This window comes from Trachypithecus francoisi, unplaced genomic scaffold (genome assembly GCF_009764315.1).
Source record: "Trachypithecus francoisi isolate TF-2019V2 unplaced genomic scaffold, Tfra_2.0 Lachesis_group0, whole genome shotgun sequence".
NCBI lineage: Eukaryota > Metazoa > Chordata > Mammalia > Primates > Cercopithecidae > Trachypithecus > Trachypithecus francoisi.
In genome coordinates this window covers 65,626,176-65,641,527 of record NW_022681453.1, presented here as the reverse complement: position 1 = coordinate 65,641,527, position 15,352 = coordinate 65,626,176, and the positions used below count along the sequence as shown (strand labels likewise).

The following is a 15,352-nucleotide window of genomic DNA, read 5'->3' as shown; positions in this document are numbered from 1 at the left end:
CTCCACGGATGCTTGCTGAGGGTCTGGGGAGATGGTAATCTAAGAGGGGAGGGAAGGCCTCCGGTTTGGAGCAACCTTATCTCACAGGAGCCAGTGGGAGCCCCATTGCTCTGCAGACCTGCCCACTCTCTCCCCTAAGCCACACAGCCCCCTAGGCCTCCTGTGTGGGAGCCATCACTCAGAGTCACCAAACCCCTACCTGATTCACACACAGGAGAGGAGACAGTGGGGATCCAGACCTGGAATCCAAACAGGACTCCAACCCCAAAGAGGGAAGGGCTGGACCCCTGATGTGGCCCTTAGCCCTGCTCCCACCCCACCCAAAAGTGGTGCACACAGGGCAGGTCCCTCTTTGCACCAGGAATCTGGAACCCTGGGAATGGCCTGCCTTCCCTGGCCCAGGCAGGTCTAGGGAGAGATGGGACTTTCTTCCTTCTCTGAACCACCAAACCCCAGAACTCAGAGAGAGGAAGAGCCAGGTGTGGGGTGTCTCAGGGGATGAAGCTCCTGTCTATTCTTTTCCCTCATCCCTCCCCTGTGGAGCACTTCATCCCAGTAAGGAATGCTGGCTTCTCTCCTTACTGCAACTCAAGGTGGGTGCAGTGTGGGGAGGGAGGGAGTGGGAGCCATGTGGGGAGGGAGGGAGGGACCCTCTTGCTGCTGGGCTTGTTTGCAAACCACAGGGACACCACATGGCTATGGGCACCTGGCCTTAGGCATGGGCAGGGTAGAGCTCCCTTCCCACAGGGCCTGGAATGCTGGACTCTCTCCAGGGGAAACATTCCCCATGGGTTGGGCCCCTCCCAGGGAGTGGGGCTGGCAGCTGTAATGAGCACCACCTGCCCCAGGCCAGGCGCTCAGGGGAGGCACATCTCAGGTCTCCACTCCTTCCCACTGCACAAGGGCAGGGGGCTCACTCACCTGCTGCTGGTTCTCCCGCTGTGAGTGGAGCCGCGCCTGGATGCACTCTCGGGTCTCCTGGAAAGCCTGTCTCTGGGAGACCTCAGCTGGGTAGTGGGTGCAGACACCCACGATGTTGGTGCAGGAGAAAATGAGAACATTGGAGACAAGCTGCAGAGGGAGAGAGGAGCACACCGAGCTCAGATCCTGACCCTCCTGGCCCCAAAGTGTGGAGCCCTCAGCCCCTGTCTCAGCAAACTCACACCTGGCGCTAGCAAACAAATGCTGAGGGCACCCCACACGCAGCCAACCACTGGGAGCAGCCGGGCATAATCGATCGGGCTCTCTGATGTCCTCAAAGCCAGAAGTTTGGCTGGCCTGTCATGGGGTATGTCTTTTAAGGACACTGAATCACCTAGTAATCATACTAAACATGCCTATCGTACCAGAAATTAAAAGGTTACATGTACTGTGACAGAGCTATGTATGTGCTGGAGGCAGGAGGGTCACCGCAAGGAAGGTGCCACAAGGGTGCTGGGATTTCACTTTTGAAAGTGTGATAGAGTCCAGCACAGGACAAGGGGCCACCCTCCCCCAGGGATCAGCTCCAACGAATCAAGGCCTCTCAAATCCCCTCAGGTCCCCAGCACTGTGCCAAATGCTCTAGGGAACAAAAGGACAAGGCTGGCTAGTCAGGGTCCGTGGCCACAGTGGGTCTCCACTCCTTCCTCCCTAGGCTTCTGGTCTTTCTGTTACCAGCCCTCTGACAACCACCGCACCAGCTGGCCAGTGCCTGCCATTCCCCTGCTTCCCAACAACTGAGATGTGTGTGTGGAAAAATACCACTGACCCTCCAGGTCAGCAGAGTTGAAGCTGGAATTCTGTTGAAGGAAATACTTACTGAAAAGCTAAGGGAAAACGAAACACAATACAACACGACGCGGAAAGCAAGGTTACACGGCACATTCAGATCCCAGTGAGTGATGTGTAGGCAAAATTTCTCTTGGCAGATAGAGCTCCTGGGTATCTGAGTACACGGGTCCTGTTGTCCTTGACTTGGGGCCACATGGGACAGAGCCACACAATGACGCTCCGGCTCCCAGGCTGTGGGGGCTTTGAGCTGCACCTCAGTTACTCCCTCCAAAAACTTCCTTCTTAGTCCCAGCTCCAGAAGGGGAGCCGGGGTCAGTCGCTGCACCTTCTGTTGTGGCTCCCTCAGCCCTCAGGAGGTCCCAAGTCCTGGGGTACGGAAGGCACTTGGCCATTTGCATCCCAAAGGGCCTTGCTGTGGGATGTCAGCTGCCTGGCAGTGGCCCCGGCAGATGACTCCTACGCTCTTCTCTAGGGGCCTCTTGGCTCTTGACTCAGGTCTGCTTTCTACCTGAAGGCTTTGCCCACCACAGCTTTGAGGTGGTCCTGCCCTTGCTCCTTGCTGAATGTGGTACCACCTTTCCCTGGAGACATCGCATGGTGTATATGCCCCAGTCCATGAAAAGACTTTCTCTTGCCCATTTCAGACTCTTACTCCCTACCGGCTGAAGAATGCCCTGAGCTCCCCATGTGTCTCCTGGATGTGCCTTCCAGGAAGGGGCAAGTTCAGATTTCCAGCTCCACTGCCTCAGCCGACTATTGCTGCTGACTTATAACTCCCATATTCTTCCACACCAACCCCATCTACCCTAGAATCCCATCGCTGTCATTTTATGTAAACACATGGCATAGGAAAAGCCAACCTATTTATCACAAGGAAAGAAGACCCCTGCTCTTCAGAAACTTATAATCCACTTGAAGAGTGTTATAGATGGAATGTTTGTGTCCCCCAAAAGGACTGTTGAACCAAAGAGTGGCTGGATGAGCCCGCGCCTTCTGGAAGATTCATCAGAGGCAAGAGTGCAGGAATGGGAGATGGGTTCAGACGCTGCCACAGAAGCCCAAAGCATGAGGGAACAAAGACCTGTGTGTGGCTGGGAGCCAGTCAGGGCAGAGCTGACACAGAAGGAAGAGCCCCTAAGACCAGGGAGAAGAAAGTCCAGGAGGAAATAGACCGTGGCCTGAAGCAGTAACCAATGCTGTGATTATGAAGTGAGATCCCAAAAACAGGCCTCTGGGAAGTCACTGGGAACCACTGGGAGAGGATAAGGAGGAAGAGATGAGGAAGTGAAGGCGGAGCGGTAGGCCACAGGGAATTCTGAAGGATGATCTAGTTAGGGGAGATCCGTGTGAAAAGAGAGGAAGGTGCCAGGTGATAAAAACAGAAGTGAGACAGGAGAAACTGGGAAGGAGAAGATAAGGAGCTAGCCTCAGACAGGCTAGTGCATCATGAAAATATTATACAACATGACCAAATGGGCTTAACCCCAGGAATGAAGGCTGGTTCAACTTCAAAAAGCAATCAACATAATTTTGCATATTAACAGACTAAAATTTAAAAACCATATGATCATTTCAATAGTTTCTAAAACATCATTTGGCAAAATGCAACATACATTAATAATTTTTAAACTTACCAACTTAGGAATAGAAGTCCTTTAATCCGATCAATAGCATATACAGAAACCTACATCTAAATTATATCATACTTAATGGTGAAAGACTGAATGCTTTCCCCTAAGACCAGCAACAAAGCCAGGTTGTTTCCTCTTGTCATTCCTATTCAACATCACACTGGAGGTCCTAGCCTATGCAATCAGACAAGAGAAAGAAACAGAAGACACACAGATTAGAAAGGAAGAAATAAAACTGTCTCTATTTGCAGATGACATGATGGTCTACATAGAAGAACCTCAAAAAATTTTAAAAACTACCAGAATTAATATGCAAGTTTAGAAAAGTCATAGGATATAAGATCAATACACAAAAAGCAGCCTACTTTTATATATAAGTAAATACCAATTGGAAGTAAAATTTTTAAAGGTATAGTTGGCTCTCTATATCCACAGGTTTTGTATCTGCAGGTTCAACCAACCTTGGATCAAAACTAATAAAGAAAATATAAGCAGATGGCTGGACAGAGAAAGAATGGCCTTCCCTCTTTCTGAGGCCAGAAAGAGATGCCAGAGTCTATTTTGAGACATGACCCCCAAAGTAATTATCAAGTGTCTGCTGCAGCATCTCTGTACTAATCCTCCGGGTCTCTCCTGCTGTAATCTGACTCCTCCTATAGCCAGAAGGCCAATGGCAACCGACAGTGCAAATCCAGGTAAAAAGATGCACGGTAACCCAATATCCATCCAAATGGCTTTGCTAAGCTTAGTGTGCCTTGGTGTTCATCTCTCTTTTACTAAACACAAAACCAGGCAGGCAGAAAGAGGGTGCTGTGGTTTGAGGGTGGGGTCTTGAGCAAGGCTATTGGAAAGGTCGGATTTCAGCAAGTTGGACCTGAAAGTGAAAAAGAGATTAATAGCTGCCTTACTCACACACACTCACACCATCTGCCAAAAAAGCAGGAATCTGGGCACCAGGTCTTAAAGGGTGCTAAGGTCCCTATGCAGATGCTCTGGTTATGAATAGTGAGGAGGTATCGGTAAAATCTGATGGAATTCTGCTTACACACAAAGGGAGTCTGAAGTTTGAAAATGATCTCACACCTTGGGGACAAGAAAGGTATGTCCAAATGCTGCCGGGCTCTCTTCTCCACTCAAACAGTGACCAAATAATGAGCCACCTCTTACACCCCCATAAAGACAGGCACAGTAAAAGTAAGTATAAACCCTATCCTTGTGTAAAGGCCCTAATTAGTAAATAGTAACAGATATCAGTCACTGCTGAGGCTTCACAACAGCAGGTAAACAGGGCCTAATTAAGGGTTTATTGGTTTTCCCTGTGCTGGCCTCATGGGGCACACCTAACCACATGGAACACAAGTGATGTGTGTGTGTGTGTGTGTGTGTGTGTGTGTGTGTGTGTGTGTAGGGAGTTAGTGGTATGGGGAAGCATGTGACATATGCCCACATTACACCAAGTGGAGTGAAAAGGAGACCCGACAACACAGCAGACTGCAGCCCTGGAGTAGCCTCAGCATCTGCTTTAAAACAAGCGGCTGGATGTGGTGGTGCACGCCTGTAAAACCAGCACTTTGGGAAGTGGTCCTTGGGTGGATTTGGAAAATCAGGGCCGGGCGCGGTAGCTCAAGCCTGTAATCCCAGCATTTTGGGAGGCCGAGGCGCGTGGATCACGAGGTCAGGAGACCGAGACCATCCTGGCTAACATGGTGAAACCCCGTCTCTACTAAAAATACAAAAAACTAGCCGGGCGAGGTGGCATACACCTGTAGTCCCAGCTACTCAGAGGCTGAGGCAGGAGAATGGCGTGAACCCAGGAGGCAGAGCTTGCAGTGAGCCGAGATTGCGCCACTGCACTCCAGCCTAGGCGACACAGCAAGACTCCGTCTCAAAAAAAAAAAAAAGAAAAGAAAATCAGATCTCACTTCTTTGGCTTGCACTTCATCGCGGGTGATTACAGACTCCGATGCACAGGGAAACCGCTATAGTCTGTCTACCCTGTCCTCACAAGTGAAGGAAGATCTGGAAAAGGGAGTAGGGAAGAGTTGACAGGCCAAGGTGGGAAGATCACTTGAGTCCAGGAACTCAAGACCAGCCTGGACAGCATAATGATACCCCATCTCTACAAAAAATAAAAATAAAACATAAAAAAAATTCACCAGGTAGTCCCAGCTACTTGGGAGGCTGAGGCAGGAGGGTCACTTGAGCCCAGGAGGTAGAGGCCGCAGTGAGCTATAACCATACCACTGCACTCTAGCCTGGGCAACAAAGCAAGACTCTGACTCCAAAACAACAACAAAAAGTTTAAAACAAGCCCTGCAGATGGATGGGGTCCAGGTGAACAAGGTCCAGGGGGTCCCAGGACCACACCAAGAGGGACTCCACTAGAGGGGGAACATGTGACTCTCTTCTCAGAGTCAAAACCAAGGGGAGATGCCGATGAATATTTAATACTTCTAAAACCCCAGCACTTCTGAAACCCAATCTCTGGCTGCCCGCAGGCTGCAGGTTTGATTTGAGCCAGGAGTGGGAAGTTACGGTGCTCGGTTTGTGCAGTGTCTCCTCGGGAAGACTCAAAGAAACCCCAGCCACCGGCCTCAGGCACTGCGGTCGTTTCTGCCTCTCCTCTCTGAGTTTTCAGGGGCTCTGTGGGCCCACTACAATAGGCTTGCTACTGGATAATCCTGGGAACGGTGCAAGGCAAAGAGGAGTGAGAAACGCATAGTTTTGGAGTAGAAGGAAATGAGTTGGGGAAGACCCCGCTCAGTTTGCTCTTTTATGCGGTTCCTGTTCCCGATAAATCAGCTTGCTCCTTGCAGTATGGTTCACAGGTGAATGGTGCTGGCTGTGGCAGGAATCAGAACTTCCTGGGGAGCCAGATTTAGTGATGGGGGAGGGAGCAGGATGTTCAGCTAAATTTGAATTACAGACAAACAACACATACATCTTTTAGTGTAAGTAGGTTCCAGGCAATATTTGGGACCTACTTATACTAAAAAAAAAAGTATTCATTGTTTATCTGAAATTCAAATTTAATTGAGTGACCCATATTTTACTGGACAACCCCACCAGGGGACCTTTTCAAACCACACGTGCCCTCCCCTAGTCATGACAACCCTCTCCCCAAGCTCCTGTCCACTCTTCCCTACTCCCTTTTCCAGATCTTCCTCCACTTGTGAGAACAGAGTAGACAGACTACAGCCTTTTCCCTGTGCATCAGAGTCTGCAATCACCCTGATGAAGTACAAGCCAAAGAGGTGAGATCTGATTTTCCAAATCCACCCGAGGACCACAAGATGCTGGACCATCTCAGGGACCCTGGGGGCAGAGGACCAGCTCCCCCTGCTCTGCGTAGTAGAAAAGGAGGAGAGGCCCTTTCCTGCAAGGTGTCCCCTGGCCCCGGCCCTAAAGACAGGCACAACTCCTTCCTGTTTTAGTCCTTTGTCAGTTTACAAACACATAAAACTAACAACAAAATGAGTCCCAAATAAAAGAAGCTGACATCCTAGCAAGAGTTCCTTCCTCCTACACTGAATTTCATTTGTCTTACACAGTGGTGGCGGGAAGCTCAGGGAACCTCGGCGGAACCCCATCAAGATATAAAATAAAATAATTCAAGGAAGAATAATCTTAAATTATATACTCGTAGAAGGCATATCAGCATGGTTCCTTGTACACTGCACCATGCTCGATTAGGTGCTTAATGTTTTGTGGTTTGTTTTTTTTTTAACTATTACATACTTTTAACTGTTTTTCTAATCATAACGAGTGACACCTCTAAAATGTTTCCTTTCACAAAGAATCAAGACTGCTGTATGTGTTTTGGTAATCAAAGCTGCATTATATCTGCTTGGGGGCTTCTGTGACGAGGTCCTCTTTCAAGGAGGTGGCCGGTTCTATACCACTGGCTCTGGACAAACATCAAGCCCATCTCTCTGCTCACTAGGGTCCTGCCCAGACAATGCCCCCCTTCTCCTCTCCTTTCCAGCTAGGATCCAGCTGCTCTGGGATTGTCACTCTCCCTTGCTCTGGAACTCCCCCTTGACTCAAGGACTGAGGATGCTTCCTGAGGGGCCTCCAGCCTCTGTGAACACCATTCTCTATGCCAGAGATCCTCAAATGATACCCTAACATTATGACATTTTCCTACCCCAAAATCCGCCAGGACTCTCCATTACCAGTAAGATAAAGCCCAAACTCCTGTGCCAGCATGAACGCTCTCTAAGTCTTATCATAGACCACATTCCCTGTCTCATGCCCACCCCAGCTACTCACTGTGTCTGAAAAAAACAATCTATAATACGATTCTAAAGTGTAATGTTTAATACAACTTTAATGTTACTAAAATTAGAGCATGAAATATTGGCAAATCAACAATTAGCATCTGCTTAATAAATTTTAAGGAAAAACAAAATAGACTAAAATGTGAAGAAAGACAAGTATCTAGGAATAATTGGGTACAGCAATATACAGTCTGCAAAACACTTTCTCACATGTAGTTCATTTCACACTCATCAAATCCCTATAAGATAAGCAAGTTAGGCAGCATCATCCCCCTCTGCCAATGAGGAAACTGAGGCTCGAGGCAGGGGTCTTGCCTGGGGTTACACAGCAAGGCAGCTGCAGAACTGGGATCACAGCCATCTCTTTCTGAGCTCACAGTTCATCCTACTCTACTGTACTAAGCTGTTATTTATCCCAACTTAATTTAGATCTAGTTTTGTTTTATTCTATTTAATAAAGAGACACTCAACTTTCTCTCACCCTTGTCCCAGGCGCCTCAGGCCTTCTTCATAGATCCTGGTCACATAAAGTACTGCTGATTAGGGACCTACTCCCAGCCACTGCCAGATTCGATGAATGTCCTCCGGGGTCACTCTCTCTAGGGAACTCACAGCTATGGGTAAGGCCCACCTGTCTTACAAAGCCAAGTCTTACTCTAGTGTAGCTTCCCTTAATTATTTTTTATGGAGATACAATTCACATACCATAAAATGTACTCTTTTAAAGTGCAAAATTCAGTAGTGTTTAGTGTATTCACAAGGCTGTGCCACCATCACTACCAACCTCAGGACATTTTCAACATCTCCAAAAGAAACCCCATGCCCATTAGTCACTGCCTATTCCCCACCCCACCCTCCCCCAGCTCCTGACAACCACAAACCTACTTTCCACCCCCATGGATTTGCCTATTCTGGACACTTCATATAAATGGAAGTGAACAATAGGTGGCCTCCTGTGTCTGGCTTTTCTCGCCTGGCATATTTTCAAGGTTCGTCCACGTGGTAGCACACATAGACTTAGAATCCTTTATCCGAAATGCTAGGGACCAGAAGTGTTTCATAGTTTGGATATTTTTCAGATTCTGGAATACTTGCATATACATAATGAGATATCTTGGAGATGGGACACAAATCTAAACATGAAATTCATTTATGTTTCATAAACACCTTCTACATGTAGCCTGAAGGAAATTTTATACAATATTTCAAAATAATTTTGTGCATGAAACAAAGTTTGTGTTAAGTACTTATGTGTGGAATTTTCCACTACGGCGTCATGTCAGAGCTCAAAATGTTTCAGATTTTAGTGCACTTTGGATATCAAATTTTCAGATTCAGGATGCTCTACCTGTATCAGCATTTCGTTCCTTTTACAGCTAAATAATATTCCACAGCACAGATCTACCATATATTGTTTATCAGCCATCAGGTATAAACATTTGAGTTGTGTCCACCTTTTGGCTATTATGAATAATGTTGTTGTGATGAACATTCATGTACAAGTTTTTACATGGATATATTCTGTTTTCCTAGGGATATACCTAGGAGCGGAATTGCTGGGTCACACGGCAACTCTGTGTTATTTGAGGAACTGCCCAACTGCTTTCCAGTCGCCTGCACCACCTTACATCCCCACCAACATTGCATGGGGGTTCCAATGTCTCCACATGCCCTGCCAATACTTATTTTGTTATCTTTTTCATGATAGTCATCCTAGCAGGAGTGAGGATGGTATCTCATTGTGGTTTTAATGCCCTTAAATTTGTAAAGTAAATAGCAACAATTGCAAGGGAGATAATGTCTTCTATAACTTGCACAGCTGTGCCTTTAGAGAGAAGTGGCCACATTGTACATTTTATTTTTTGTTATTTTTAATTACTTATTCCTAGGAAGACCCCATGCTTTGCGCAACCAGAGAGAAATAACAGCTTTCACGTATTAGTGCTTACATGAACAAGACAAACACTGACTGAGTGCCCAGCACTGGGAAACCATGCCGCCGGCCACCTTGCCCTCTAGGACTCCAGATCTGGTGGGGAAGTCAGACAAGGTATGGAAGCGGTTGGGAGGACATAGACTCTGCAGGCTCCACAATCTCTATCCTCTATTCTCAAGTTAATTTCATAAACATTCAGTTCCCAAAGAATATGCCAGAGGAAATACCCTTAATATACAAAGTATTTTGCCAATTAATAATAAATGGGTAGAATTTAACAACAAAAAAAGGCTGGGCACAGTGGCTCATGCCTATAATCCCAGTACTTTGGGAGGCTGAGGTGGGTGGATCATGAAGTCAGGAGTTCAAGACCAGCCTGGCCAACATGGTGAAACCCTGTCTCTACTAAAAATACAAAAAATTAGCTGGGTGTGGTGGTGCGCACCTGTAATCCCAGCTACTTGGGAGGCTGAGGCAGGAGAATCGCTTGAACCCAGGAGGCGGATGTTGCAGTGAGCCAAGATCACGCCACTGCACTCTAGCCTGGGCAACAGAGCAAGATTCCTTCTTGGAAAAAAAAAAAAAAAAGAATTGAGCAACAACAACAACAAAATGGGTAATGTGGATGAATAAGCTATTCACAGTAAAAATACAAATGACTTACAAATGTGTGACATCAAAAGATGTGAACCCTCACTAGTAAGCAAAGAAATAACCATAAAAGCAGTATTTTGCCTATTAAAATATCAAAGCTTTCTTTTCATAGTAATAATGTTGGCAAGAATGCAATGGAATAGGTGCCCTCCTACATTATCAGTGGGAATGCAAATTGGCATGACCTTTCTGGAAACCAGTTTGGCAATATGTATGAAGAGCTTTCCAAATATTCATACCCTTTGACCCAATAAATTAGTTTCCTCCCAGGAATCTATACCACAGAAACCTCAGTAGCTTGAACAGGGCTTTATGTCCAAGGATGATTATAAAAGTTAACAATTAGGAACAGCTAAATGTTGAAAAACTGGAGAACAGTTAAATAAATTATGGTGCTCTCACCAGCCACAGTGGCTCACACCTGTAATCCCATCACTTTGGGAGGCCAAGGAAGGAGGATCACTTGAGGCCAGGAATTTGAAACCAGCTTGGGCAACATGGTAAGACGCCATCTCTACAAAGAAATAAAAAATTAGCCGGGCATGGTGGCATGCACCTGTAGTCCCAGCTACTTGGGAGGCTGAGGTGGGAAGACTACTTGAGCCTAGGAAGTCAAGGCTGCTGTGAGCCATGATTACGCCACTGAACTCCAGCCTGGGTGACAGAGCAAGACTCTGCCTTAAGATAAAATAAAACAAAACTATGGTGCTCAATACCCTGGAACATCTCAAAGCCTTTAAAATGTCTTATTTAAATAACATTCAACATTGTGGGAAATTTTCCAAAATACAATGTCAAGTGGGGGAAAAAAGGAATATGAAATTGCATATACCTCATGAGCCCAATTTTTCACATGTATACATTTCAAAGTGTTAACAGTGATGGGATATCTCTAGGTGGTGGGATGATAAGTGCTTTTTTACTTTTTTTCTTTATACCAATGAATACTCTCCAACGTTTCTATTGTATGTATTACCCTAAAAAGAAGTACTGATAAACTTATATAAAGAAAGAAAAAAGTACATGCTTGTGCCGTGAGTACGGCAGGCTGAAGAATCTTTTCTTCTGACAGAAGAGATAAAATAAGAATGAAAATGCCTGTAAAACCAGAGAGAATAAGTCAAATGGGAAAAGAGATTCAAAATAGAAAAAGAAATCATGTCTGGGCAGTGGGGACTAGGACCCTTCCCGGAGAAGCGTCTGCAGATGGGAAGGACCTGGCCAGCGGGCATCCCAGTGGAGGGGCATACAGGTGATGCAAACAGCATCGATATGGATGGGGCAGAGGGAGAAGAGTCCAGGGCTACACTGGGAACACCAGGTAGTCACTGCTGACCAGAAGCAAGGAGAGGACTGGTCAGAGATGAGACAAGGGGGTTCATGGCCAGATCATGAAAGAATTTTTTCTATGTCAGAGTAAGGAACCAGCACATGATCTAGGAGGCATTAAAAACTCTTGATGGCTGCATTTACAAAAATAAAAAGTATATTCATTCCCCAGATTATAAGATGTACATTCATTATGTAACACTTCAAAATCATGGTAAAGGAAAAAAAAATCAATTATCACCCAAAGACAACCAGTATTAACGTTTCCATTTATTCCTTTTACTTCCTTTTTTAAAAAATCTATTTATGGCTTTTTGTTTTTGCTTTCATAAAACTGTGATCTTACTGTTTATATAATTTGGTATCCTGTGTTTTTACTTTTTTTTTTTTTTGAGACGGAGTCTTGCTCTGTTGCCCAGGGTGGAGTGCAGTGGTGCAATCTTGGCTCACTGCAAACTCCGCCTCCTGGGTTCAAGTAATTCTGTGTCAGCCTCCGGAGTAGCTGGGATTACAGGCGCCCACCACCATGCCCGGCTAATTTTTGTACTTTTAGTAGAGACGAGGTTTGTATATTTAGTAGAGTAGAGGTTTCACCATGTTGGCCTCGAACTTCTGACCTCAGGTGATCCACCCGCCTTGGCCTCCAAAATGCTGGGATTACAGGCATGAGCCACCGCGCCTGGCCTTCACCTAATATTGTAACATAAGCATGTTCCCCTGTTATTACAACTTCTAATGCTGCCAGCTTTCAAAAGGGAAATGTGATCACAGCAGAACTTTGGGTAGATTAAACTGACAGCTGGAAAGGAGGCAGTGAAAAGGAAGATGCTAGAAGTAGAGAGACTAAAAGAGGGCTATGGAAATAGCACAGACGAGAAGGACCAGGGGCCTTGGAGAGGCTCGAACTCTGAGAAGGGAAAGCAGAGTGGCCCCCAAGCAAGGCATCTGCAAGGAGTATTTGGGCCTGGGTGATACATCTACGGGAAGAAGAGAGCTTCGGTTCATAATCTACTTAGGGAAGTCCAGGAGGAGCTGGCTTTGGGGTGAATGGGTTATGAATAAGAAAGTGTCACAAAAGCTAAATGCAAGAGTAGGAAAGTCAACAGAATCAGGTGTTGTGGAAAAGGTTGAAAAGAGATGGATGAGCAGACTGGGTAGAGGAGTTGAGCTATAAGGGGTTAAGTCATGAGGTCATGAGGGGACGGTGAATGAAGGTGACTCTGGATGTTTGGCAGTGAAGGGAGAACGAGTGGGTCACAGCTTGAATGAATACAGCATGGAAGTTAGGAAACCTGATTTATCCAGAGGCAGAGGGAGGGGAGGGGCCAAAGAGGCAAATGAGGGCAGCACCGTACTTTCCCGCAGAACTCAGCTGTCCACCATGGGAGCTACTAGCCACACATAGCTAGAAACATTTGCAGTGTGGTTGGTCTGAAGTGAGGGGTGTTGTAAATATAAAATACACTGGAGTCTGAAATTGTTTTTTATTCATTACATGATAAAATGATATTCTGGATATATTGGGTAAATAAAATGTATTATTTAAATTACTTTCACCCGTGGGTTGTTTTCTTTGTTTTTTCCTTTTGGCCCACTGGAATAGCTGGAAGGACATATGCGGCTCTCAACATATTTCTGTTGGACAGCACTCATGTTGTACACAGGGGAGGCAGGACAGGAGGGACCTGGAGCACAGTGGATGAGGGACAGATCCCAGGTTACTTGCGGAATATCAAACTGCTGGGCAATTGGTGGCCCACCTTAGGCCCACAGAGTGATCTGCCTCCCTACTGCCCCTGAGGGGGTAATTTCCCAAAGGCTCAGATTCATCTGCCGAGCTCAGGGCCGATTTCAGATGGCACACCAGGACAGTCCTTCTCAGTGGCTTTCAGGAACATGAGATGTGGCAACAGAAAAGGGAAGGGGGGCTGGGGGTGAGACCCAAGGGACATGGAGGCGTATGACAGGGGCTCAGGCGTGATGACTGAGGTATCTAGGACAGTCTAGAGAAGGGTATCAGACTCAAAATCCACCTCTCTTGCACACCACAAAACTTGGGGCTTTGGGAGAATACGTGAATTTAAAACCATGGGGAGGAGGGCATCCTCAAGAGCAACGAATGAACATCTAGAGGCAGCACAGTGTGGAGAAAGGCCTGGGAACTTAGGTATGAGTTCTCAGCCTGGCTCTGCAAACAACAAGCATGTGGCTCTGGGCACGTCACCTTTCCTCTGGGAACTTCAGCTTCCTTCCTCTGGGAACTTCGGCTTCCTCATCCATGAAACTGAGAGGCAGTGGGTGATGCCCAAGGTCTTCACCATCTGGGACAGTCCATGGAGTGGCCACAGCCTGGGCCTCCGGCTGCTCAAGCAGGGACAATTTGCATTTCCCTCTAAATGGAGATGCTACTTATAAAGACTTTCAGAGAAATCCCTGATTTCAAATCTTCTGCCTTCCGTTCTCCTGCAATGCAACGGAATGCTCAGCATTGCAGGATATAAGCTACAGCTTTAAGAAGGCCTGTCATACCTGGAAGTCACACAAAAGTCCCCCGTCCAACCGTGCTAGATCCATGGGGAATCCCAGAGGAAGCCGGAGTCCTTCAGAATCTATGCTAGGCACCGGCCCCCACCTCATCCCTGGACCAGGCAGGGGAATCACATGTACAAAGCAGCGGAGAAAGGCAGACACGTTCCCATAAAAACCAAGGACATGAGTTGGGGCGGGAGGACCAGGAGAGGCTGGCGTGCGGGCAGTACCTTGCAAAGGTTTTCCAAGGAAGCTGATGATGCTTCGCCCACCCACAAACTGCTTCTCCTGCAGTTCTCTGACCTCTAGGATAAGGAGATGTTTGCTTTGTGGTCTGGCAAGAAGTTTTATGGGCTAGAAGTTTATTTATCCTCCAAGTGCAATCAAGTTGCTCTCTTCCAAAAATCTCATCTTGGAGAATAATTATCCCCACTCCCCCAAGCTCTCCCACCCTCAGCTTCCTCCTCCTCTCCCGGAAAATCAGACAAACTTTCATTGTTTCCCATGAGTAGTGGTGACAGCTGAGGGTGGTGCCAGCCGTGTAGGTGGAGGGAGGGGGCTGACAAAAGGCTGGAGTCAGATTCAGGGGCGGGAAGAAGGAGCCCACCTGAACTCGGAGTTCTGGTTCCCACCCTACACAGGTGAAGTGCGGCTTCCCTGGTGCCTTCCCCTATCCCCTAGCCTGATCTGCTCACGCCCACATCTCCTCCCTCTTTCCATTCCTCACCTCTGAGGCTCATTTTAGGTCAGCAGAATCCAGAAGGAAAAAAAACACTAAAGAGAAAATGAAACTGCCACCAAGTGCTTACCTAACCTCCAAATGAGTGCAGAACCTAGATGAGGCCATGTCTTCTGTGGGGCAGGCCTGGGCCCTACTCAGCACCGCACAGGCTGCCCTGTGGGGACGGAGGGGACCATGGGCCCCTCAGCAGGGATCTAGGGGCCCCAAAGACTGCCTGGGGGAGAGAGGCAGGAAGATAGAGTGAGAGGAGTGCTATGCTGGGAGTCAGGGGCCCCAGGGGCCAGTCTTGTGACTTGGAGCCAGTCACACAACCTACAGGAATCTGAATGCGCTCGTCTCTATAATGGAGCTAATGACACCTGCTAATAAGACACCAATGCTAACACTGTACAGGCGTAAACCAACACAGGCTGGGACTAACAATGCCATTAGAGATCTGGAGGGCTGAGAAGTAGATGGGAGGCCAGGCATGGTGACT

At 47.1% G+C, this 15,352-nt stretch overlaps 1 protein-coding gene across 1 annotated transcript in view; it reads right to left on the bottom strand.

Annotated features, from left to right (window-relative positions):
- ADCY5 (adenylate cyclase 5) overlaps window positions 1–15,352 on the bottom strand; it is a 166,405-nt gene that overhangs the window by 69,800 nt on the left and 81,253 nt on the right. The window contains exon 2 of the mRNA XM_033211005.1: window positions 922–1,071. Coding sequence (XP_033066896.1) covers window positions 922–1,071 — 150 coding nt within the window. The remainder of the gene's footprint in view (window positions 1–921; window positions 1,072–15,352) is intronic.